This window comes from Actinia tenebrosa, unplaced genomic scaffold (assembly GCF_029948245.1).
Source record: "Actinia tenebrosa isolate PJP-AT-01 unplaced genomic scaffold, QUT_ActTen_1.0 PGA_scaffold4__44_contigs__length_22323623, whole genome shotgun sequence".
Lineage (NCBI taxonomy): Eukaryota > Metazoa > Cnidaria > Anthozoa > Actiniaria > Actiniidae > Actinia > Actinia tenebrosa.
In genome coordinates this window covers 19,029,151-19,048,698 of record NW_028292581.1, presented here as the reverse complement: position 1 = coordinate 19,048,698, position 19,548 = coordinate 19,029,151, and the positions used below count along the sequence as shown (strand labels likewise).

At 36.2% G+C, this 19,548-nt stretch overlaps 1 protein-coding gene across 1 annotated transcript; it reads left to right on the top strand.

Annotated features, from left to right (window-relative positions):
* The first annotated feature begins 836 nt into the window (after window positions 1-836).
* LOC148907422 (pleckstrin homology domain-containing family G member 1-like) lies at window positions 837-16,427 on the top strand. The gene is made up of 12 exons (XM_089036866.1): window positions 837-1,071; window positions 8,496-8,557; window positions 9,001-9,563; window positions 10,002-10,099; window positions 11,094-11,278; window positions 12,843-12,895; window positions 14,137-14,229; window positions 14,364-14,420; window positions 14,795-14,875; window positions 15,616-15,645; window positions 16,129-16,167; window positions 16,353-16,427. The coding sequence occupies exons 2-12, from the start codon at window positions 8,515-8,517 to the stop codon at window positions 16,425-16,427; spliced, it is 1,317 nt and encodes a 438-aa protein (XP_088892992.1). The 5' UTR covers window positions 837-1,071; window positions 8,496-8,514.
* Window positions 16,428-19,548: the final 3,121 nt, after the last annotated feature.

Sequence of the window (19,548 nt, the reverse complement as noted above, 5' to 3'; positions counted from 1 at the left end):
GAAAATGTTAGTAAATATTGATTGCAATCGATTGTAAAACCGTATTTTCCGTCTTTTAGTCTGGGATAGGGTGTACAATTCTTAGTTTTAGTCTGGGGTAGGGTATGTAAAATCAAAATTTTAGGTCTGGGATAGGGTCAGGATTTTGAGGTCCTGGCGGCACACCCCTACCCAAGTTGGGGTGGTAGTACATCCCCCCCCCCCCCCCCCCCGGGCCAACAAACTATTTCACGGATTCTACATGATTTTTCCTGACACAATTTCAAGAATTTAACTTCAAATATTTGTGTCTCTGCAGCGCTATTCTTGATTTATCTTTCACTTTGGTTGTTTCGCAAAGCTGCAGATAGGTAAAACTTTTTCTCTAGCTCTCTTAATTCACAAAAACATGCTCGATTTGTTTTTGGGTCAAGAATAAGTCGATATTAAACTCAAGAATAGTTTAATTCAAAAAATACAAACAAGTAAGAAAACATAAAACGTGCGCTGGCTAAAATAAATATTCCAGCCAACACAAGCATTGTTCTGCATGGTCGCTCTTCCCACACGTCAATCCAAAAACTAAGAAAAACGTTTTCGCCCACAGTTTTACTCCGGTCACGTAACCAAAGCGATAAACAAAAATAAAAACGAAAAAACATATACGTTATATATACGTTAAATAATTAAATATATTAAAAAAAGCATTACCAAAAGCCGATATATTTTCCTTTTTGACGTTTTATTTATTCCAGATATTTCCAAACGCACATGTATATATTATATTATCGTCGATAATCTTCAACTTCCGTTTAGGCGTGGGAGGCGTCTATATATACACGATATCGCCTGAGTGACTTTATCTCGTGTTCCGAGTAGAGAAATCGCTTTGTGACTTGAAAGACGACGAAGAGTTAATAGAGAATCCATACTTAATTTATCTGTATTACATTTTTCGTTCTTATCGTTTCGATAGTTCGTTGTCACTCTTTCGAGGATTTTCGTCAAGAATTTAATGATCTAGCGTACTCCGAAGTACGTGTTAACTGACTTGCCTTGAGCATTGGACTCGGTAAGATTTTCAAAATGAAGGTATGTCGATAACTGTTAGATAACTTCAGCACCTATTTATGTTCATTTATTAATAGTGTCATTAATTGTGTAAATTGTGTTATGATTTTATTTTATGAAACGGGAAGAGTATCTTTAATGGTAAGTCAGTGGCGAGTCGGGGTTTTCGTGGTACAATCTCGAGAAAAGAATTCGCTAAATAAAGCATCAACACCCCATTGAGTAGCTTCCAACTATTATCAAGGGTCGACAAAAAGCCGATATCTTCAAATGCAAGGCAACTTCCTTATCAGCGACTCTAATACTTTCCTATCCTTTTCATCCAAAGTAATTAGCTAAGGTATCAAACTTTTAATATTTTTTATAAAATAAGATTTTGTTTTAGTTCAGTCAGAGATAGCATTCGTCAGACCTTCGTAAATGTCACTGACGTCAATCCCAAATGACGTCAAAACATTCTTTGGAATTCTTTTCGCCAAAATTAAAAATAATTAAATCTTTCTGTAAGGTATTTTCGAAAAGTAGTTTTGATTTCATTTCTTGATAGTATTAGATTGAGGTAAAGAAAAAAAAAGAAAAAAAAAAAAAAAAAAAAAAGAAAGGAAAAAGAAAAAGAAAAGAAAAAACTAAGTAATTATCGTTGAAGTCAAAATCTCCCTCAAGACATTGTTTTTAAAATTATCCATAAAATACCTATATTTCTCCTTTTCAAAAAAATTGATATATTCACATGTGAAAATATCGTTACCATGTGTATTTAAGCTATTAGTTTATAAAAAATTTTTTTTACAATAATAAATTAAAAGCTTGTTAAGTTGATTGATTCATGGATAATTATATAATAAACAGAATATTACTTGGGCGCTTGGAGATACGAAATTTATCTTCTCGTGTTGAAAATCTCTCACGAACGAGTGAGCGCAGCGAACTCGTCGTGAGAGTCTTTTAAACACTCGAAGATAAATTTCGTATCTCCAAGGATAATAGTAGCACTACGGATACCTTACTGATCGATCGCATAAAAATTTCCATATACCTACGCCAAAAATACCATGTTAAATAGATGTCAATCCGCTTCGCTCTGGAAAAGACAAAAGGTCGGCAGAAAAACTGCAGATAAAAGATGCACATTTTTGAAATCTCGGTGGTGAAAAAAAAAAAAAAAAAAAAAAAAAAAAAAAAGAGAGAGAGAAAACAATGAGTATCTCCGCAAATATAATAGTTTTATCGGCTTCAGTCACATCTATTTGACCCGTCTATTGCATGTTAGTATCCTCTAACCAGCACGTACCACTCCCGACCCACAGAGACTTGTCATTCTTATTGCGCATGCTCGACGAAATGCCAGATTCGTGCGTACGTTGACAGTAACAGTGACATGGCTCTTTGGCCTGATAGTGCCCGGTCACATGGTAAAGTTTTATTGAATGATTTTGTCCATGTACACATTTTAAAAATAGCACTCGCTCGCGCGGCAGCTGACAAACTGAATGAAAGTCACTGCCTCGCATAAAGACGCTTTATAAGATAATTATTATGAATCTCGCGTTCTGATTGGTTAGGAGCGCGTGCTTTATGAGAGCGCGCACACAGCACGCGCGAGCACTTTTAGTTGCTTCATTCCTATCTGAAATACATTTATTGTAATTTAAATTTTCTAAAAGAAAAAAAAAAAAAATGCTTGCTGTGCTGCAGACAGTTATAAAGCACTTGGGGAGTGGCAGAAAACTCGAGAAGTGTCGAGAAGCACTTCGCGCGCGCGTTTTCTATTTCTTCGTTAGAACGATTTTACAAGGCAAGAATCGAATGTAAAGTATTGAATATACTTAGCCGCCGGGTAAAAGCTCATTGACTTTACTGAAGCCGCTGTAATATGACATGTCGGCCCACACTACCGCGTCGTGTCATACAGTAATAGAGGTTATCAGTAGATTTATAGATCAGCTAGGCAAATGACCATTAGAACCGATGACCTTAACCTACCCTCTTTAAAAAGATATCGACTCGTTATACGAGATTAGAGGTAAATTTTCCTGCAGTCACGGACAATGCATTGCTCTTTTTACAATGCATTAGACTTTATTTCCATCCAAAAGTAGATTATCGTCGTGATATTGAAATGGCTTACATATTTTAAGAGCGATATGATTGGATGGGTGATTCTATTCTGTTTTTGATTGATTAAAAGTGAAAACCATTTAACAGTAGTAGTATGCTTTCCTAAAAGCCCACAAAAGAACTTTATTAAAGATCTTTCGTCAGCTCCAAATTTTTTATTAAATTCGTATATTAATCAAGCCATTGTACGTATGCATGTAAATCCCTTATCCGTCCCAACCACACCCCGGTAACCACGTATATAAAAACAAGATTTTCACAAGCTAGACGTACAAATTACAATGATGTGAATCGAAGTTTTCTTGTAAAAACGGAAATAATATGATCTATTTATTGCTTTGATCTTTGTTCTACTAGATTAGCGCGGTTGTTCTACTTAGCTTCGTGGTTTTTCTTGTCAGTCTGAGATTACCCGATACTTATTGTACTTGTAGACAATGAGTTTACTTCGACTGCTCAAAAATTTCTTGAAGCTCATTCGTCGTTCCATAATTTACACTACGTTATAAAGATTCGCAAAATTCATATTTTCAACGTTAGCTTTGCTAAAAAAAAACATGTCTAAAAATATTTCTGAAAGTCCGTAAATCAAAATATCAAGGCATTATTTCAACCATTTTTTTAGCCAAATTCTTTTCGTGCCATTTGTTCTCGGACCGGCTCTGTGTAACCAAACCGTCAAGTTACACTCGAGCAGAAACGTTGTAGTATACATTTACACATTTACACATTTATACAAATATCTAATGAGATGCATAATGCAAAATAACCATTTTCAACGCTTACAACCAACTGATTTATAATGTGTACGATCTAATAGACAAGAAAAAATATTTTGACGGTCATTGAATGAAACAAACAATAACAAAAGCGATTTTTCGGTTCTGCATATCATTAAATATACTGAATAAATTAGATATATGTATAAATGTATACCGCAACGTGTCTGCAATCGAGTATAATCAACATAAAATATATATATACAATTGTCTGTCCCTGAGAACTAGACTGATGTAAGCGTTGGACGGTTTTGATCGGCTGAAGGCGTTGAAAAAAATATGAATAATAGAGAGTTTTAGATTGACTTTTTTTTCTCCCCGCAAACATAGTTAATAGCAAACGGCAAACGTGACCACGTTTTCATAGTTTTCCTGTATTTTACTTTACCTTTTACAAACCTTCTCAACAAGCGCAAATACTCTTTTGTTTTTCTACTACTTGGACTTTTTTGCGATTCTTTTTCAGTAATTTAAAAGAAAGTTTTTACTGATCAACTGACGTTTCACGTTTGCCGTGAACGTAAATCTAAAACTCTCTAATGTCTTTTCATGACGACGTACCTATTCCTCTCTAGCTGAGTGTATAGCCGGATTATCATTTCTCGTAAAAGGATGCTAAGATGATGGACTATTTATTGTTTTATGATATTATCAATTGTACTGAATAATGAACTTGTTGTCATTCTACTGTTTGTTGCTCAGTTTTAACCTTTCTTTTTCTTCGTTAAATTCTTCAGTATAGTGACATAAGTGAAATCCTTAAAGATTAGGTGCTTGTAAACTAGTAGGCGTTAATCAAGTTTTTTGGAGAAATTTTCTCACCAAAAGTTCAAAAGGCCAGTAAGCGCATATTACACGATAAAGCTATTAGGATAAATTGTTTCCCAACTGTCGCTGGATGTACACATTGAAATTTGTTGAAAGTTTCGGCTTCAAGTTTCTCTGGTGCAAAACATATGCCAATTTTAGAATCTCTGACGTATCACGAAATTTAACTAGTAAATTAAATCTATTTAACACATTGTTGCTTGGCAATGGATTGACTTACCTAAAATTCAAATATGAATATTTTATTCACATTTAATAAGGTGTCTCTGTCGACCAAAGAGTGTTTCTAGATAGAGTTGTCTTACCACCTGTTCACAATGAGGAATAACAATATTTGCAACTGACTGCGAAGTCATTCTGAACTGGTGCGTAACGAAAAGACAAGTTTCGAAAGAACTGATTCCAAAAAACAAGTAAGCCACTAGCTTGTCTTATGACTAAAATGTGAAAGTAAACTCTCTTTATGGTTTAAAGAGAAAGAAAATTAAGAAAATTGAAATCTAACTAAAGTTTGCATAACTCTGAAAACCTTTGCGACATAACAAACTCATGCCATAATAATTTGTTTACGAAATATTTTGATTATTATTACCTAGTCCACGAATAATCTTGAGTCACCAGAATGCCTCTTAAAATATAAGCTATCTGACCACAGTTTTAACAGATAGAGAGGAAGCATTCGCAATATGCTAGTGTATTGTCGGTGTGTCATTCGAGACAACCACAAGACATGGAGGTCTTCCGGTCCAAACTTATCTAAACCTTATTCATTTTGTTTATTACTGGGAAAGGAAGTGCTGGTTTGACATGAGAACTTTTAAATCATATCTGGTGTTAATGGTCCAAATCTTAAGAAAATATAAAATTGTTTTTATTGTGAATTTGTTTAAGCTTGTTATTTCAATTTATAGTGATGCATGTTCGAGCGTGACGCTTTTTCGTCACGAAAACGCGATATCTCGCGACATTACCCAAAGTGCCTTCAGGGCAGGGTTCCCAAGTGGCTGTTCGGAAGGGCTTCGGTGAATTAAACGACGTGAAAGGAAATTATCGAGGCCTTGAATTTCATTTAAAAGGGTTTTATGAATGTGTATATGAGTTTAGATCAATTCTAGTCCACTAGAGTGTATACGATATGTGAACAGAGACTGTCTACGGTCCCCTATACCATGCGAGTCCTGTCCAACTGATAAACAAAGTTTTAACCATTCCGAGTCTAGAGTGTTTAATATATGCACCTCTAGAGAATTATTACCAAGGACTGTCGACTTCAAAACCTCTAATGGCAGGGACAAGAGGACGTTTATGATGAGTATCCTCGATTTTAAAGGTGAATTTGAACGAATTTCATTTTCTTTATATTCGTTTATTTGACTAGCGTGTTGAAATTTTCAGATGTTCTGGTTTCGTGGTGGACGAAATAGGTTTCATGTACAGATTTTTCGTTTTATCTTTCCATACTTTATACCACGCAGTATATTTTCTAAGTTAAGTAAATAATGCCTAAAGCTCTTTATCCAAAAGGAGTGCGTATTATGAACTCTGGAGCATCGAACTTGTCACTGCGCTTTGTTAGAAACTTAGGAATTAAAACTAAGCAAATAACATCAGAGAAGTGAATAATTTATACCTCGTATCCTAATAAATGTGTTAAGATTTTCAGCAAATTAACTCGAAACTATCCGGCCGAACCTTGCTTTGCAAATAATAATTTATCTGTATTGTGGATTCGATGTGTTATTTTATGTTTAGAGTTAGTACTTAAATTGGAATAGAAAATGTCATTGTGTATTACCAAAAGCCAATATCAGAGAACAGAATTTTCCTGCTTTCAAAAAAATATGTTAATATTTACAAAGATCTAAGTAATCTGCTTGTAGTGTTTGACAATCCTTCGCCCAGGCCAGACCTGTTGCTTTATTGCTAAAAGATACGACATTCTTCAGTCGAGAAATCGTTCTAATGCCATCAGAATAGATTTGAGATTATGATAGTCGAGTTTTTAATCATCTATAGCTCTAAGGCACTGATCAGGACAACTCTTTTGTTATTACAGGAAATATCCCGAAATCGTCATAAACCACTTGTTTCCGTTTTCCGTCGCTGTCATCTCTTCGATCACGTATAATAATCTTTTTGATTCTCGTTTAATTATCGAAAAATTCAATGTCGATAGCTTGGTAAATTACTGAAGGTACAAATCTCACACTCACTGCAAATCCCAATTATTTCTGTGTGACGTGACTTTTAGACTAGAAAATTGTACACAAAATATATTAAAAATGTAGCTTTTTGACACTTTGAACATATTTAATTTCCCTTTAGCTAAATAATTCGATACTATTTTACTCAATTTAAAATAATTATTTTCAAAGGGGTTAATTTTGACAAGAAATTTCCAAGTTTAAGGAAAGAAATCGAAAAGACCGTCTTCATTGATGCAGAACTAATTCTGTTATTGTCTAATCTCGCTGAGTTTTAAAAGCAAATAGGAGCAGTGTCAAGTTTATTATTGTTTAGGAGAAATTGTTTTCTGTTTCTACAAGATTCTAAAATATTTTTTTTGTCATGCATGCTAGCATTAGAATGGCTTTTTTGGAAAGCCTGTTGAGTGCAACCGCACGCAAGAATGTTAATTTATCCGTGATATTAGTAAGCGATTGCATTTTTTACTTGGCTTCTTAACCTAGAAGAACTTACACGACGACCTTCAAATATATATTTTCGCTTGTATTCTTACAGAAAGCAAACGAAGCATCTATTTTGGCACTCTGAAAACATACCTCAAAAAATTTAATTTAGCGGAGTCTTCATAACAAAAATTCTTATCACATTATGGCAGTATGACATTTAGGTAAAAGCTTGCTAATCCCATAAAACAGACTTGAAATGTGATCCCTTATTTTGCTTTCTATGCACTTGCAATATAAAATCGACTCAAAACACTTATTAATATTATTTACAAAATAAATTAACTTTTGTGCCTCAACCATTCAAACGTCATAACTTCCCCAAAAATTTTCTGTATCAATTATTTATATTTTTTCCTTGTTTTTCTTGAATTGGATTTACAAATTTTGGTTTCTTTTGTGTGAAGATAATGTCACATGCAGGGATATTTATAAAAAATAGAAGATTTTCTATTTTGAGGATGTCGACCGTTAATCGTTTACAAATTTTACCAAGTTTTATTTAATGTAAAAATTAGATTTTTTACATCAGATAGCTTTTTTAGAATTTGAATGAAAAATATCTGTCAAAATACCTGTTGCAATTATCAGATTTATATAAGTTGTCTTGTCCTTAAAGATTTAACAATTTTAAAGTTGAGGAAGCATTCTCGTATTTATAAAACAAATCACTCCAATCTACGAAAACAAGTTAGTTTTAAGTTGCTCATGTACTTTATCCAGTGAAGTATAAATAGAGCATAAAGTATTAATTTTTCAATTCAACAAATTTTAAATTTAAATTAGTATTTTTGACTCATCATCTACATGTTTGCACATTAAACAAAAAACAAAAAAAAAGTTACTTGTATTTACTCATTTTTCTGGTGTTCAATTATGTAACTTAGCCATTGTGAGGTTAAAGAAAAAAACTGTGTGGAGTTGGCTTTTCAGTGCATTGTGGGGCTGTTTGAGGGTACATATTTCCAAGATGGTAGCTACCTCATCCTCTAAAACAGCTAATTAACTTTTGCCCCAATTTATTTTTCAGTTCTCAGTTGTGCTACACAATGTCAGCTCTTGTAAGCATTCGTAACCAAGGAGAAAGAAGAAGTAAGATTTTTTATTATTGGCCACTTCAAAAACGAGCAAGGAACTAGTGCAGTTTTTAAGTATTAATGTAATTAGCAAAACAAAATGTTTTTGAGAGAGAGGATTTTAATTTATATCAAAATTTCTGTCAAATTTGACTATCTGTCATTGAACAAACTCAGGATTACAAGCTCTAAAAGTGTTAGAAATTTACAGAGAATATAATAATGTCTAGTAGGACCATGCATTTGTTAAATAAATTGAAATTCAGAAAGTGCTCTGACAAATGATAGTTTCTGTCAGACTGTTGTGTAACAAATTATTGTATTTCATAGAGTAGTTTTTTTGCAAAAGAATTGTGGACAAAATATAAGTTATATCATCACAACAAAACGTCAGTAAGTTTTTTCATCTTTTCACGGCGTAAAATTTACCTTTTTATCATTAGTTTTTATACTCAACAGAAATGCCACCAATATCATCAGAGCTTTCATCAGATTCCATCCAAGCACAAGAAACAAATAAAAAACCCTGCAATGGAGACTCGGCAAATAATAAACTACACTCTCTGTTTGCACCTCGTATGTCTTCCAAGAAAAAATTAAAATGGTCAATAGAAAAAAATAAACAGGACAACCCGAATAATCACGAGAAGGATAAGCCAAGTGATATCCAAACTAGACTTTCTTCTAAATCTGCATCATCCTTTTTCAACCCCCAACCTGTCATAGTTATTCCTCGAAAAGATGACAACCCTAAAAATAAAGAGAGAAGTTCTTTAAATAGTTCTAAAGTTGCAAATTTAACTCAGAACTATGAGAAAAAAGGAAATAAGAATGAAAACCCAGGATATCATTCTCCTTTATATTTGTCGGAGGATGAGTCACTTATTAGCACACCACATTTGTCTGATAAAAGTTTGGTAAGATCATCTACTGGGTCGATGATAAACCATATAGACAAGGTGGTTGAAGAGACTATAAAAACTGAAAGGGCATATGTGAAAAATCTTCAAGAAATCATTGAGGTACATGTTTTAGTTTATTATTCAAATGATTTATATTCAAATATAGAAACTTTTGTTATATTTTTTATTCATTTGTTTATTCATCCATCCATCCATCTATCCCTCCCTCCCGCCCTCCCTCTTTCCATACCTTCATCCATTTATTAATTCATTCTCATTGGCCGACTTAAGCAGGGGCAGCAGAAGCTGAAAATCTTTGGGGGGGGGGGGGGGGGGCACTGCAAAAAATCTTTGGGGTCACTGGAAAAAATCACAACAATAACTTGATAACAGTATTAAAAATCGAATCTATGCATTTATATTTCATGTGAACCAATATTTTGTGGGGGGGCCAGGCCCCCCCCAAAAAAATTCTTGGGGGGCACATGCCCCCCCGGCTCCCCCGGTTCTGCCGCCCCTGTTTAGTGCCTAATGCTTTTTTATTGTATTTTTCTACAGGGCTACTTAAAATGTATGCACATGAAAAACTGTCCAATCTCCAAACGAAACGTCAAGGACTTATTCATCAACATTGAAAAGATCTTTGAATTCAATAGGTAATGAAGAGTTATTCATTTTCTTCAAACCTTCTATTTTTGTCTCTTGATAAATAAGTCAGGGATTGTAGTGGCATATCAACACAGTTTCTCTTCATCCACAGAAATCTAATTTGAATTTAGGTGATTTTTGCCATGGGGGAAAAAAACCCTTGAAACAATGAAGGGAGAGACCCAAAAACTCTATTCATGTGTGATGTGGATTCCAGGAATCAAACCTGAGGCCTGAGTACTAGTGGCTAGATACTCTTGATTTCATTCTCATTCCCAGATCCTACTGACGGGGAGGAATGACAACCGAGGAGGATCTGGGAATGAGAATGCTCTTGATTTCCATCAAAAATACCTCTTCTTACATGAGGTGCAGAGTCCAGAAATCAAACCTGAGACCTGAGTACTATCGGCTAGACACTCTTGATTTCCATCAAAAAAATCTCTTCTTACATGAGGTGCCAATTCCAGGAATCAAACCTGAGACCTGAGTACTAGTGGCTAGACACTCTTGATTTCCATTAAAAAAATCTCTTCTTACATGAGGTGCCGAGTCTAGGAATCAAACCTGAGACCTGAGTACTAGTGGCTAGACACTCTTGATTTCCATCAAAAAAATCTCTTCTTACATGAGGTGCTGAGTCCAGGAATCACACCTGAGACCTGAGTACTAGTGGCTAGACACTCTTGATTTCCATCAAAAAAATCTCTTCTTACATGAGGTGCCGAGTCCAGGAATCAAACCTGAGATGCCCTTAGTGGGTAGAACACTCTTGATTTCCATCAAAAATACCTCTTCTTACATGAGGTGTCGAGTCCAGGAATGGAACCTGAGACTGAGGCGAACAGAAAGCACTATCTCTATTTCACTTCTGATTTAATCCTTGATTCTCGCTAAGCTACATGCCCAGTGCATTCCCAATCGTCCATGTTTTCTTTTATGGCTGAAAACGTTGAAGAAATTTTAGTCGTGGCTTTTAAATAAATTTTTCCTATTTTTCAGGGAATTTCTGAAAGAGCTGGAGAATGCTGATGACGACCCTGTGGAGATTGCGAAGTGTTTTGTGGACAACGTAATGAACTCTTTGTTTTATTTTCATTTTAATGGAAATGTAATTGATGTATACTTTTATACTTTGCAGGAAAAGGTTTTCAAACCTACACTGAATACTGTACTCATTACCCGAAGTAAGTGTCACGATTCTTAGACGTGGTTGTAGTTTGTTTGTTCTTAATATTAATAGACCAGGGGCGGATCCAGGATTTTGTTCAGGGAGGGGTGCACCATTAAAATCAAAGGGAAAAAACAGCATTGGTTATATTCAAAGTAGGGGCACAAAGTGGAACCAGGGAGGGGTGCGCATCCCCTGCACCCCTCCCCTGGATCCACCACTGTAGACCCAGTCGATCTTTACCTTGGGTGTAATGCTTTTACCATAACAGATCATGTGTCATTATCTTAAGTATTGCTTTCTTGTTTAATGGTTGTGCATGAGAAGACACATGAATATGGATTCAAAAAATCACATTCTCAAGAGAATGACATGTGGCCTGAAATGGAAAACATTCCCAACAGACTACTTCAACGATACGGCGGCCATCATCTTGGATCGCAAGTGATGATGGGGCGTCCCGGGGACAAACAAATCTTTGTTTATACAGTTGAGACGTCGATTGATATTAACAACTCACCACAAGAGAATACAGAAAATTAAAGATTAAAAGACCCGGGGGGGGGGGGGGGGGGGGGTACTCCCCTATATTTGCTATACGGGTATGTGCCGTCCTATAGGGTATGATTTTTCGGCTTTTGGGTCTGGGATAGGGTATCATTTTAGTCTGGGATAGGGTTAACGATTTGGTCGTTTTTGTCTGGCGAACAGGCTACGCTTTCTGCCGACCAAAAACAATAAAAGCGTTAGTAAATATTGATTGCAATCGATTGTAAAACCGTATTTTCCGTCTTTTAGTCTGGGATAGGGTGTATAATTCTTAGTTTTAGTCTGGGGTAGGGTATGTAAAATCAAAATTTTAGGTCTGGGATAGGGTCAGGGTTTTGAGGTCCTGGCGGCACACCCCTACCCAAGTTGGGGTGGTAGTACCCCCCCCCCCCCCCCCCTCCGGGTTAAAAGACCTCACATCGATCAGTTTTAATCATAAAGGAAAGATAGACACAAGAATCAATATATATTTCCGTCATCTCTGTTTTGTTATTTCACGACGGCCGCCGTATCGTCAAAGCAGTCCATTCGAAATGAGTAACTTTACTTAGAGACGCGGTTGTTCTTGTTAGTTACACGACTGGTATTTGAGAATGCGCCATCCCACAGTGCTCGTTTCATTGTGTTATATTTCCCCATTAAAAATCACAACTTTTTAAGGTTCTTAAAGATGGCCTTCACACAGGGAAAAAGCTGTTTGACGAAAATATAACCAGAAATGATACCATTCTTTTTTAATGCACCCCTTGTACTGAGTCCCGATAGAAATTGTTCTGGGGGACAAAACAATGGATGATTTTTGCGTGAGAAAAGACAGCCTTTTGTTTTGTCCCAGTGTCACAAGCCAGAATAGGAAAAAACAACAACAACAACAACAACAAAACAAAAAACAAACAACAACAACGACAACAAAACGAAACAAAACAAACAATAAACGCCGAATAAATATCGCACACATATCTATTATCCCCCTTTCCCCCCAAAGAAAAGACTGAAGAAATACTGAACGTATTACGTTGTTTTTAGATCAGTCGAGATTCTTACAGAATGCACGAGACAGAGGGAGTCGGCTACATTTATCCAGGTAAGAAGAGTGGTACCTTTTCAACTATACGACCAGACATTGGATTTACAATCAAATGTTGAGAATCTTTTAATCTCATTATCTGCTGCAATGATATGGCCAACACTGACCACCATGTGCTGTCAACCAGAACTGAAGAATTATATTAAAAACTCAGTTAGAACTTGCAATTGCCTTATTTCACTATGACGTCACATCAAAACAATCTCTTGTTTAAACGCAAAGGATCATGGTCGTCGGAGGGGGTCAAATCAACGCAAATTCACCGAAAATTGTTCTAAAACCCGTATCAATCCACGAAGAGAAGTAGAATAGCCAGCAAACGCTCAGAATATTTTTTAGCACATATTAACACATATTATATGTATACCAGGCCATTTTAGATTAAACTGTTTCGCTAGGAGCAAATTTTGTTGAATTTTCTATTAGATTTGGCGATTCTATCCCCCACATAAACAACCAGTGACGTCATAGGGAAATAGGGCAATTCAGCTGGAGTCAGTTGTATGAACATAAATAAGTTATTCACCGAATCTATCCATCGAATAGTTATCAATATAAGGATTATTTAAAATCCGGTGGATAACGGCTATTCGAGCCGCTTTGTGCAACCGAATCACACCATCTGGATAGAGTTTAATCACTGGGCAAGGATTTATTCCGTTGATAGTGCTTACTCAGTCTCCGTAAAAACGACTCTCCTGATGAACATTCCACACGAGACAGGAAATGACGCCATTTGAAACCTTGATATTAAAAAGAGCTAAAGTAATTCCTTACAACTCTTATTTGTATATCTATATATATTTACTTTTGTTATGCGATCAAGCAAAACTAAGGAACTGCCATGATAAACACGTGACGGCAGCCATGTTGGATTACAGGAACAATACAATCGTTTAACATAAGAAAGACTTGGAATAGGACACTTACATGAAAGCGTCATTAACTACTAGTTCCAGACTCAATAGCACATTTTCTTTAATTTGTTCAGTCAATTAGCACTAATTGTCTTACTATTCTCATGAGGGAATACAAATTTGAGTAGGTAAAAGAAAATTCGCGAAGCATTTTGGTAGTGGTAGTAAAATGAATGCCAACGGCCTGTTCAATTTCCGAGAGTAAAAGATCCTATTGTTCTGTCATCTTTTCTGACATGGCCGCCGGCAAGTGATCTTTATTGACTTGACCGAGGAATTTCCTAAATGAAAAGTGATCTTTTTTGTTGGTTTTTTTAATAGGAAATACAAATGGCTCTTGGACACTCACTACCTCTTGGCTCGTATCTGTTGAAGCCAGTACAAAGAATCTTGAAATATCATTTACTGTTACAGGTACGCATTAAAGCACACCTTATGCTAGATAGCTCAGAGGAAATCCATATGTTTGACTTGCTTATTTCGTCTTACTTTAAGACACTATGGACCTCTAAAGTAATTACTGAAAAACAATATCCATTTCTTCTTAGGAAATGACGAAACATTTTGATAAAGATAATGATGCTGAAGGCTACGAAATCATATGTGTAAGTAACTGGTGTCTTGTGTGTAGAAGTTGATTGATGAAACGTACAACACTCTCTTACAGAACGTACACGGTACGACATGCCTTATACATTGAAATGGCGTCCCATAAGAATGGTTATCTAATGAGTGTGAAACATACGGTACTGACTTACAATACTCACAAGTTACGATATGCCGTAACATTAAGATGGGTTATGTTATGAGTGATCCGATAAAAAGGACGGTACTCACTTATGACATCTAAGTGGCTTCCCATAGAAATGATGGAGCCTACCGTGCCGTGTAAGTGCTGTCTTTCAGTTTTCAACCCTCTTTTTAGGGGGATAGTTCAGTACTTATTTTTTATTAACGGTATTCTCTTCATTATCTTCAGGATGCTTTGTTCGCCATGACCTGTGTAGCAAAACACATCAACGAGATGAAGAGACAACACGAAGCTACGCTTCACCTTCAGGTAAACGAAAGTCTTCACTGTTATTTGTACATCTATTCAAAATTGTTAAAGGTATTGTTGCGTGTTTCATAACTAAGCTTAAAATGTGTCGCTCGTGCATCAGACGTAAATAATGTCAGCACAGATTAAGGAAACATGCTGGAACAATGTGCAGACAAAGTTTAGGAAAATCCTATACCGTGGTTGCACTTACACTGCCCATAGTGCATTTCGTATTTTATAATACAAGCAGGTTATTATTGTGTTGTTGTTTTGGAGGGGGGGGGGGGGGGGATGGGGGGCATCGGTGGTTTCGTAGCGGTAGTGACCTCGTCCCTCACCTCCTGGGGTCTCGGGTTCAATTCCTTGACATGGCATTACATGTGAGTAGAATTTGACAGGTCTCTCCCTTGATTCCACGGTTTATTGGTTGCAGTACTTTTGTTATGTGGTCTTTTCTTTCAGAGATATAAACATTTGAAATATCAAAATGCAAATGAGTTGACGTAAATTCCAGAATGTGTTACATTTTGCAGTGTAATTTACTACAAGTGTTCTGAAGTTAAAATAACCCAAAAGGTGTACAAAGCCATATATTTCAGTAAGGATGATTTGCAAATGGGAAAAAAAGCAGTACTTTCCACCACAGCATTTTTGTATAATGAATTAATTATTAATGTCACCTCATTTGCAATGTCAATCTCATTCGACTTGCAATCATTCCATTCATAGAAAATAATATTTGTTACCTATATTTCCAGGAAATTCAAAGTCAGCTATCAGAATTCGAGGTATAAAAGTTATTAGAATTTAATTATTTTTAATTTATAATTCAACTTACGATCCAAAATAGTTTTCGTCTTTTTAATGCAAAGCGAATCGTATTTTTTGCCCTTAGCAAATGCACAACAACTTTGACAAACAAATATTTGTCAAAATTTTTTTAGATTTTTCGACTTTCCTCTTTATCGTAAAGTAACCGAGTATTAATTCCTACGCGTGTCGCAAAGTGGCCGCCATAAATAGACCCCACATTTTTTCGTTGCAATCAAATCTCCATGAGTTGCCTGCACGAAAAAACCAGTCCTATACAACTGTCATCCTGGTTATTTAACTTAGCTTAGCTTAGTTTACATTGTAATAAACTCCCAACATGAATCCAACGAGCTAGATAACAAAAAACCGAACTTGCGCCTGCTGGGAGAGACCAGAACCCCAAAGTGTAAACGCACCTTCATTTACTTAACGTAATTCTTTTTTCAATGAATTTTCAGGGTCCAGACCTGACAACCTACGGTAACCTTGTCTTGGAGGTGAGAATTCCTATTATATTCTTAATAATCTACTAAATAAACTTACTATGCTGAATAAATAATAACTATGCTACTTAGAATTATTTGATTAAAGATTATTTTCAAAAGCTTTTAAGCTTGTCTGCCCTTTTGTATGATCGGACAGCTTGTTTCAGAGAACTGCTTCTGTTCTGTAAATGTTCCAGGCCGGGTCCAGGGGAGATGTGCAGAGGATGCGCATCCCTCCCTGGTTACACTTTGTGCTCCTACTTCGAAGATAACCAATTTTGTTTTTTGCCTTTGATTCTAAGGGGTGCACCCCTCCCTGGGTTAACAATGTGCGCAGAACGCCCCCCCCCCCTCCCCCGAACAAAATCCTGTATCCGCCCCTGTGTTCTATGTTGTTAAATTTACCTTTTGTGATTGTAGGATAGTTTTCGGGTCGTGGGAACAAGAACGGATCGATACCCTCTTTCTCTTCGAGAAGATTCTACTTATTACGAAGAAGAGAGAGAGGAGAAAACGGATACACGTGCAAAGCAAGTCTCTTGGTGAGCATCTTCATTCATCTTTTATGAACATATGTCCAGAGAAATCCCGTCTTTAAACCCTGGGCTCATACTCATTCGTAAGGGTTTTATGATGACCTTATAACCTGGTGTGTGTGTGGGGGGGGGCTTTTAACCGAGGGAAGAAGATTCTAGAATGAAGAGGAAACTTGGACACTTATCTTCCCAGTCAATCGGGAAGATATACCGGGAGGCCTTGTAATTGCAAGGATATTTGCGTTACTTACCCTCAAACCTGTTAATAGTAGAGTCCCGCACACCTTTGATCGCTAAACCCTGAAAAACTTATGTTGTGATTCGAAGTCCAGGAATCATCCTAAATTTTGAACCTTTTTTGTTTCGTTTCACAGCTGTCGAACATGATGATGACAGAATCAGTTCCCAAAGAACCGTTAGGGTTTCAGATCATTCGATTTGATAACCAGAAAAGTCAATTATTCTTTCTTGGTAAGTTACCCAATAATATTTATTCGCCTTTTTCACATTTCCCACAATGCTTTGCTTTTGGGTGTACTGTCAAAGAAAACTGTCATGCTTTTTTAGCCGGGTAGCGGATCAATCCATCCCTTTTGGGCCACTACGTCGGCTATGCATTTATATACAATATCTTCAGTCTTAAGTATAAGAGGTGTGGTTTTCCCCGCAGTACTAGTTGCCCGGCACCCAAAACCGCAATGCATTATGGGGAATGCGAGAATGGAAACAAATTCTACATCGGCCAGACTAGTTCACGATCAATTGTCGAGCTTTACTCGAAAGAAATACGAACGATACACGATTATTTCGTTGATACATGAAACCAATAACGATTATCGCGAATACAGACTCGAATAGGCCCTTTGCATTTAACGGTCACGTGTCCTGTACTGGACTGCAAAATTTTTGTTTTTGTATTAAATTGGTAATTTCTTTTTAGCTACTTGTAAAGAACTTAATGAAAACATGTGTATTCAGTATGTTACGAAAATGCAGTTTTATTACGTTCTCTCTAGACAGGTATGTAGAAAGTTTGTTGCTCTCCAGTATATTTCACCCATGGGAATCAAAATGTTCATTCATTTGCTCTCAGAATTAATCAGCACGTGATTTGCTTAGCTGCAAAGGGCCTATTTCTCGATATCAAGTGTCAGTATTCAGTCCCTTAATTATCTATCCATATATATCGTAATGATAAATTGGTTGGTAAATTATACACCGTGAAAAGATGAAAAATCTTACTAACGTTTCGGACGCTAGTCCTTCGTAGGATTTAAATCAAGGGCGCCAGACAGACGGATTGGGGTTTAGATGTATGTGTGATTGTTTTATTCTGATTGAATTGCTATATGTTTGTTTCTAAATGGATACTAAATAGTGTTCACTTATCTTTAAAAATAAGCGTCCTTTCAACCAACGGTCTTCTGGTTTGAATCAGCCGTACGATAGATGATACTGTGGTCTCTTTATCTGTACTGAAGGTAAATTTTGATTACTTATTAAAGGAGAGTAATCGCTAACGAAGCAACGCCGGCGCTGCTTGGCACGGATAGTGCAGCGGTAAAGACTCAGAGCGTACGTACAGCTGATTCAAACCATAAGACCGTTGGTGGACGTGTAAAGTTATCATATCGTACGGCTGATTCAAACCAGAAAGACCGTTGTTGGAAAGGCCCCTTGGTTAAATGAAGCTCTTTTTACTCCCGACGAAAGAATAGCTTCCCGAACGTTGTATAATGTTTTTTCAAGAAATTTTGCACGTGTGTATTATTTACCTTTTCTCATTACTGTTTCATTAGAAACACCGACACAGCTCACACTAGTTTTTAGCTAGTTGTCCTCTTCATTTATATTTTATTAAAAAAAGCGCGAAACATGGAGCAAAAAAGAAATGGACGTTTGGAGCTAAAGAGACTATTATTGGAAAGTCTTCTGCTTATGTCCAGACAAGTAGTAACAAACAATTGGCCATTATTTGCTCAAGTTGCGCGACTGATAATGTTGATTATGTCCCCATATTCGTGTCTCATGTCATGCGCACCGTTTAACAGGAATGATACTCTAGGGAAATGACATGTGATCTGAAAATTGTAACGTGTCAATCACATCACAGCTATAAAAGTATAATTCCAAAGCCATTGATAATCTGTATCCTTTTTACAGATCAAAAATTGATTTTGGGGAGATGACGGGGATGACAATTCAGGTACTGTATGTCAGAAATAAGGACTCTATCGAAAACTTTTGCGCATGCGCGCATCACAACATACTTAACCAAAATTCAAGAGCGTTCTTGTTGTGAGATTGGAGATTGTATTAACAAAGACAAGATTGAAGAATGGCCGTAAAGTTCAGAGTACTTAGGCATTTTGTTAAGACCTTTCGGAAGGCAGGTTTTTATAATATGCGCAGTTGAAATTCATTCGTCAAAGTTAAGCACGCATTTCCTTCCACAAAAATTATCTGGTCAATTGGCTCAGTCAAAAAACGAAAACCCCAAAGGAAATATCACGAAAAGATTTAGCAATTAACTTTACAGTATCTCATGTAAAGCGGTATTTTCTCAGTCTCTTCTTCTGTTTTTGCCGCCATTTTTTTCACCCAACCGGTTGCAGTAACGCCCCTATCAATTTCATTACTTCCAAATGTAGTGAGTCGTAAAAATGTTAGATTTGAATGTTTTATTTTGTTTCTTCCATATAGAATCGGATCACAGACCAAGAAGAGCCCTTCTTTAACTCGAGAAGGCAATAGTTTCAAAGGTATTTAAACTGCCTGTTCTGGTAACGGGGCACGAAAAAATTTTAAAAATATAAGGTGTCTCTCAAGAGATAATTAAGTATTATAATTATTTATA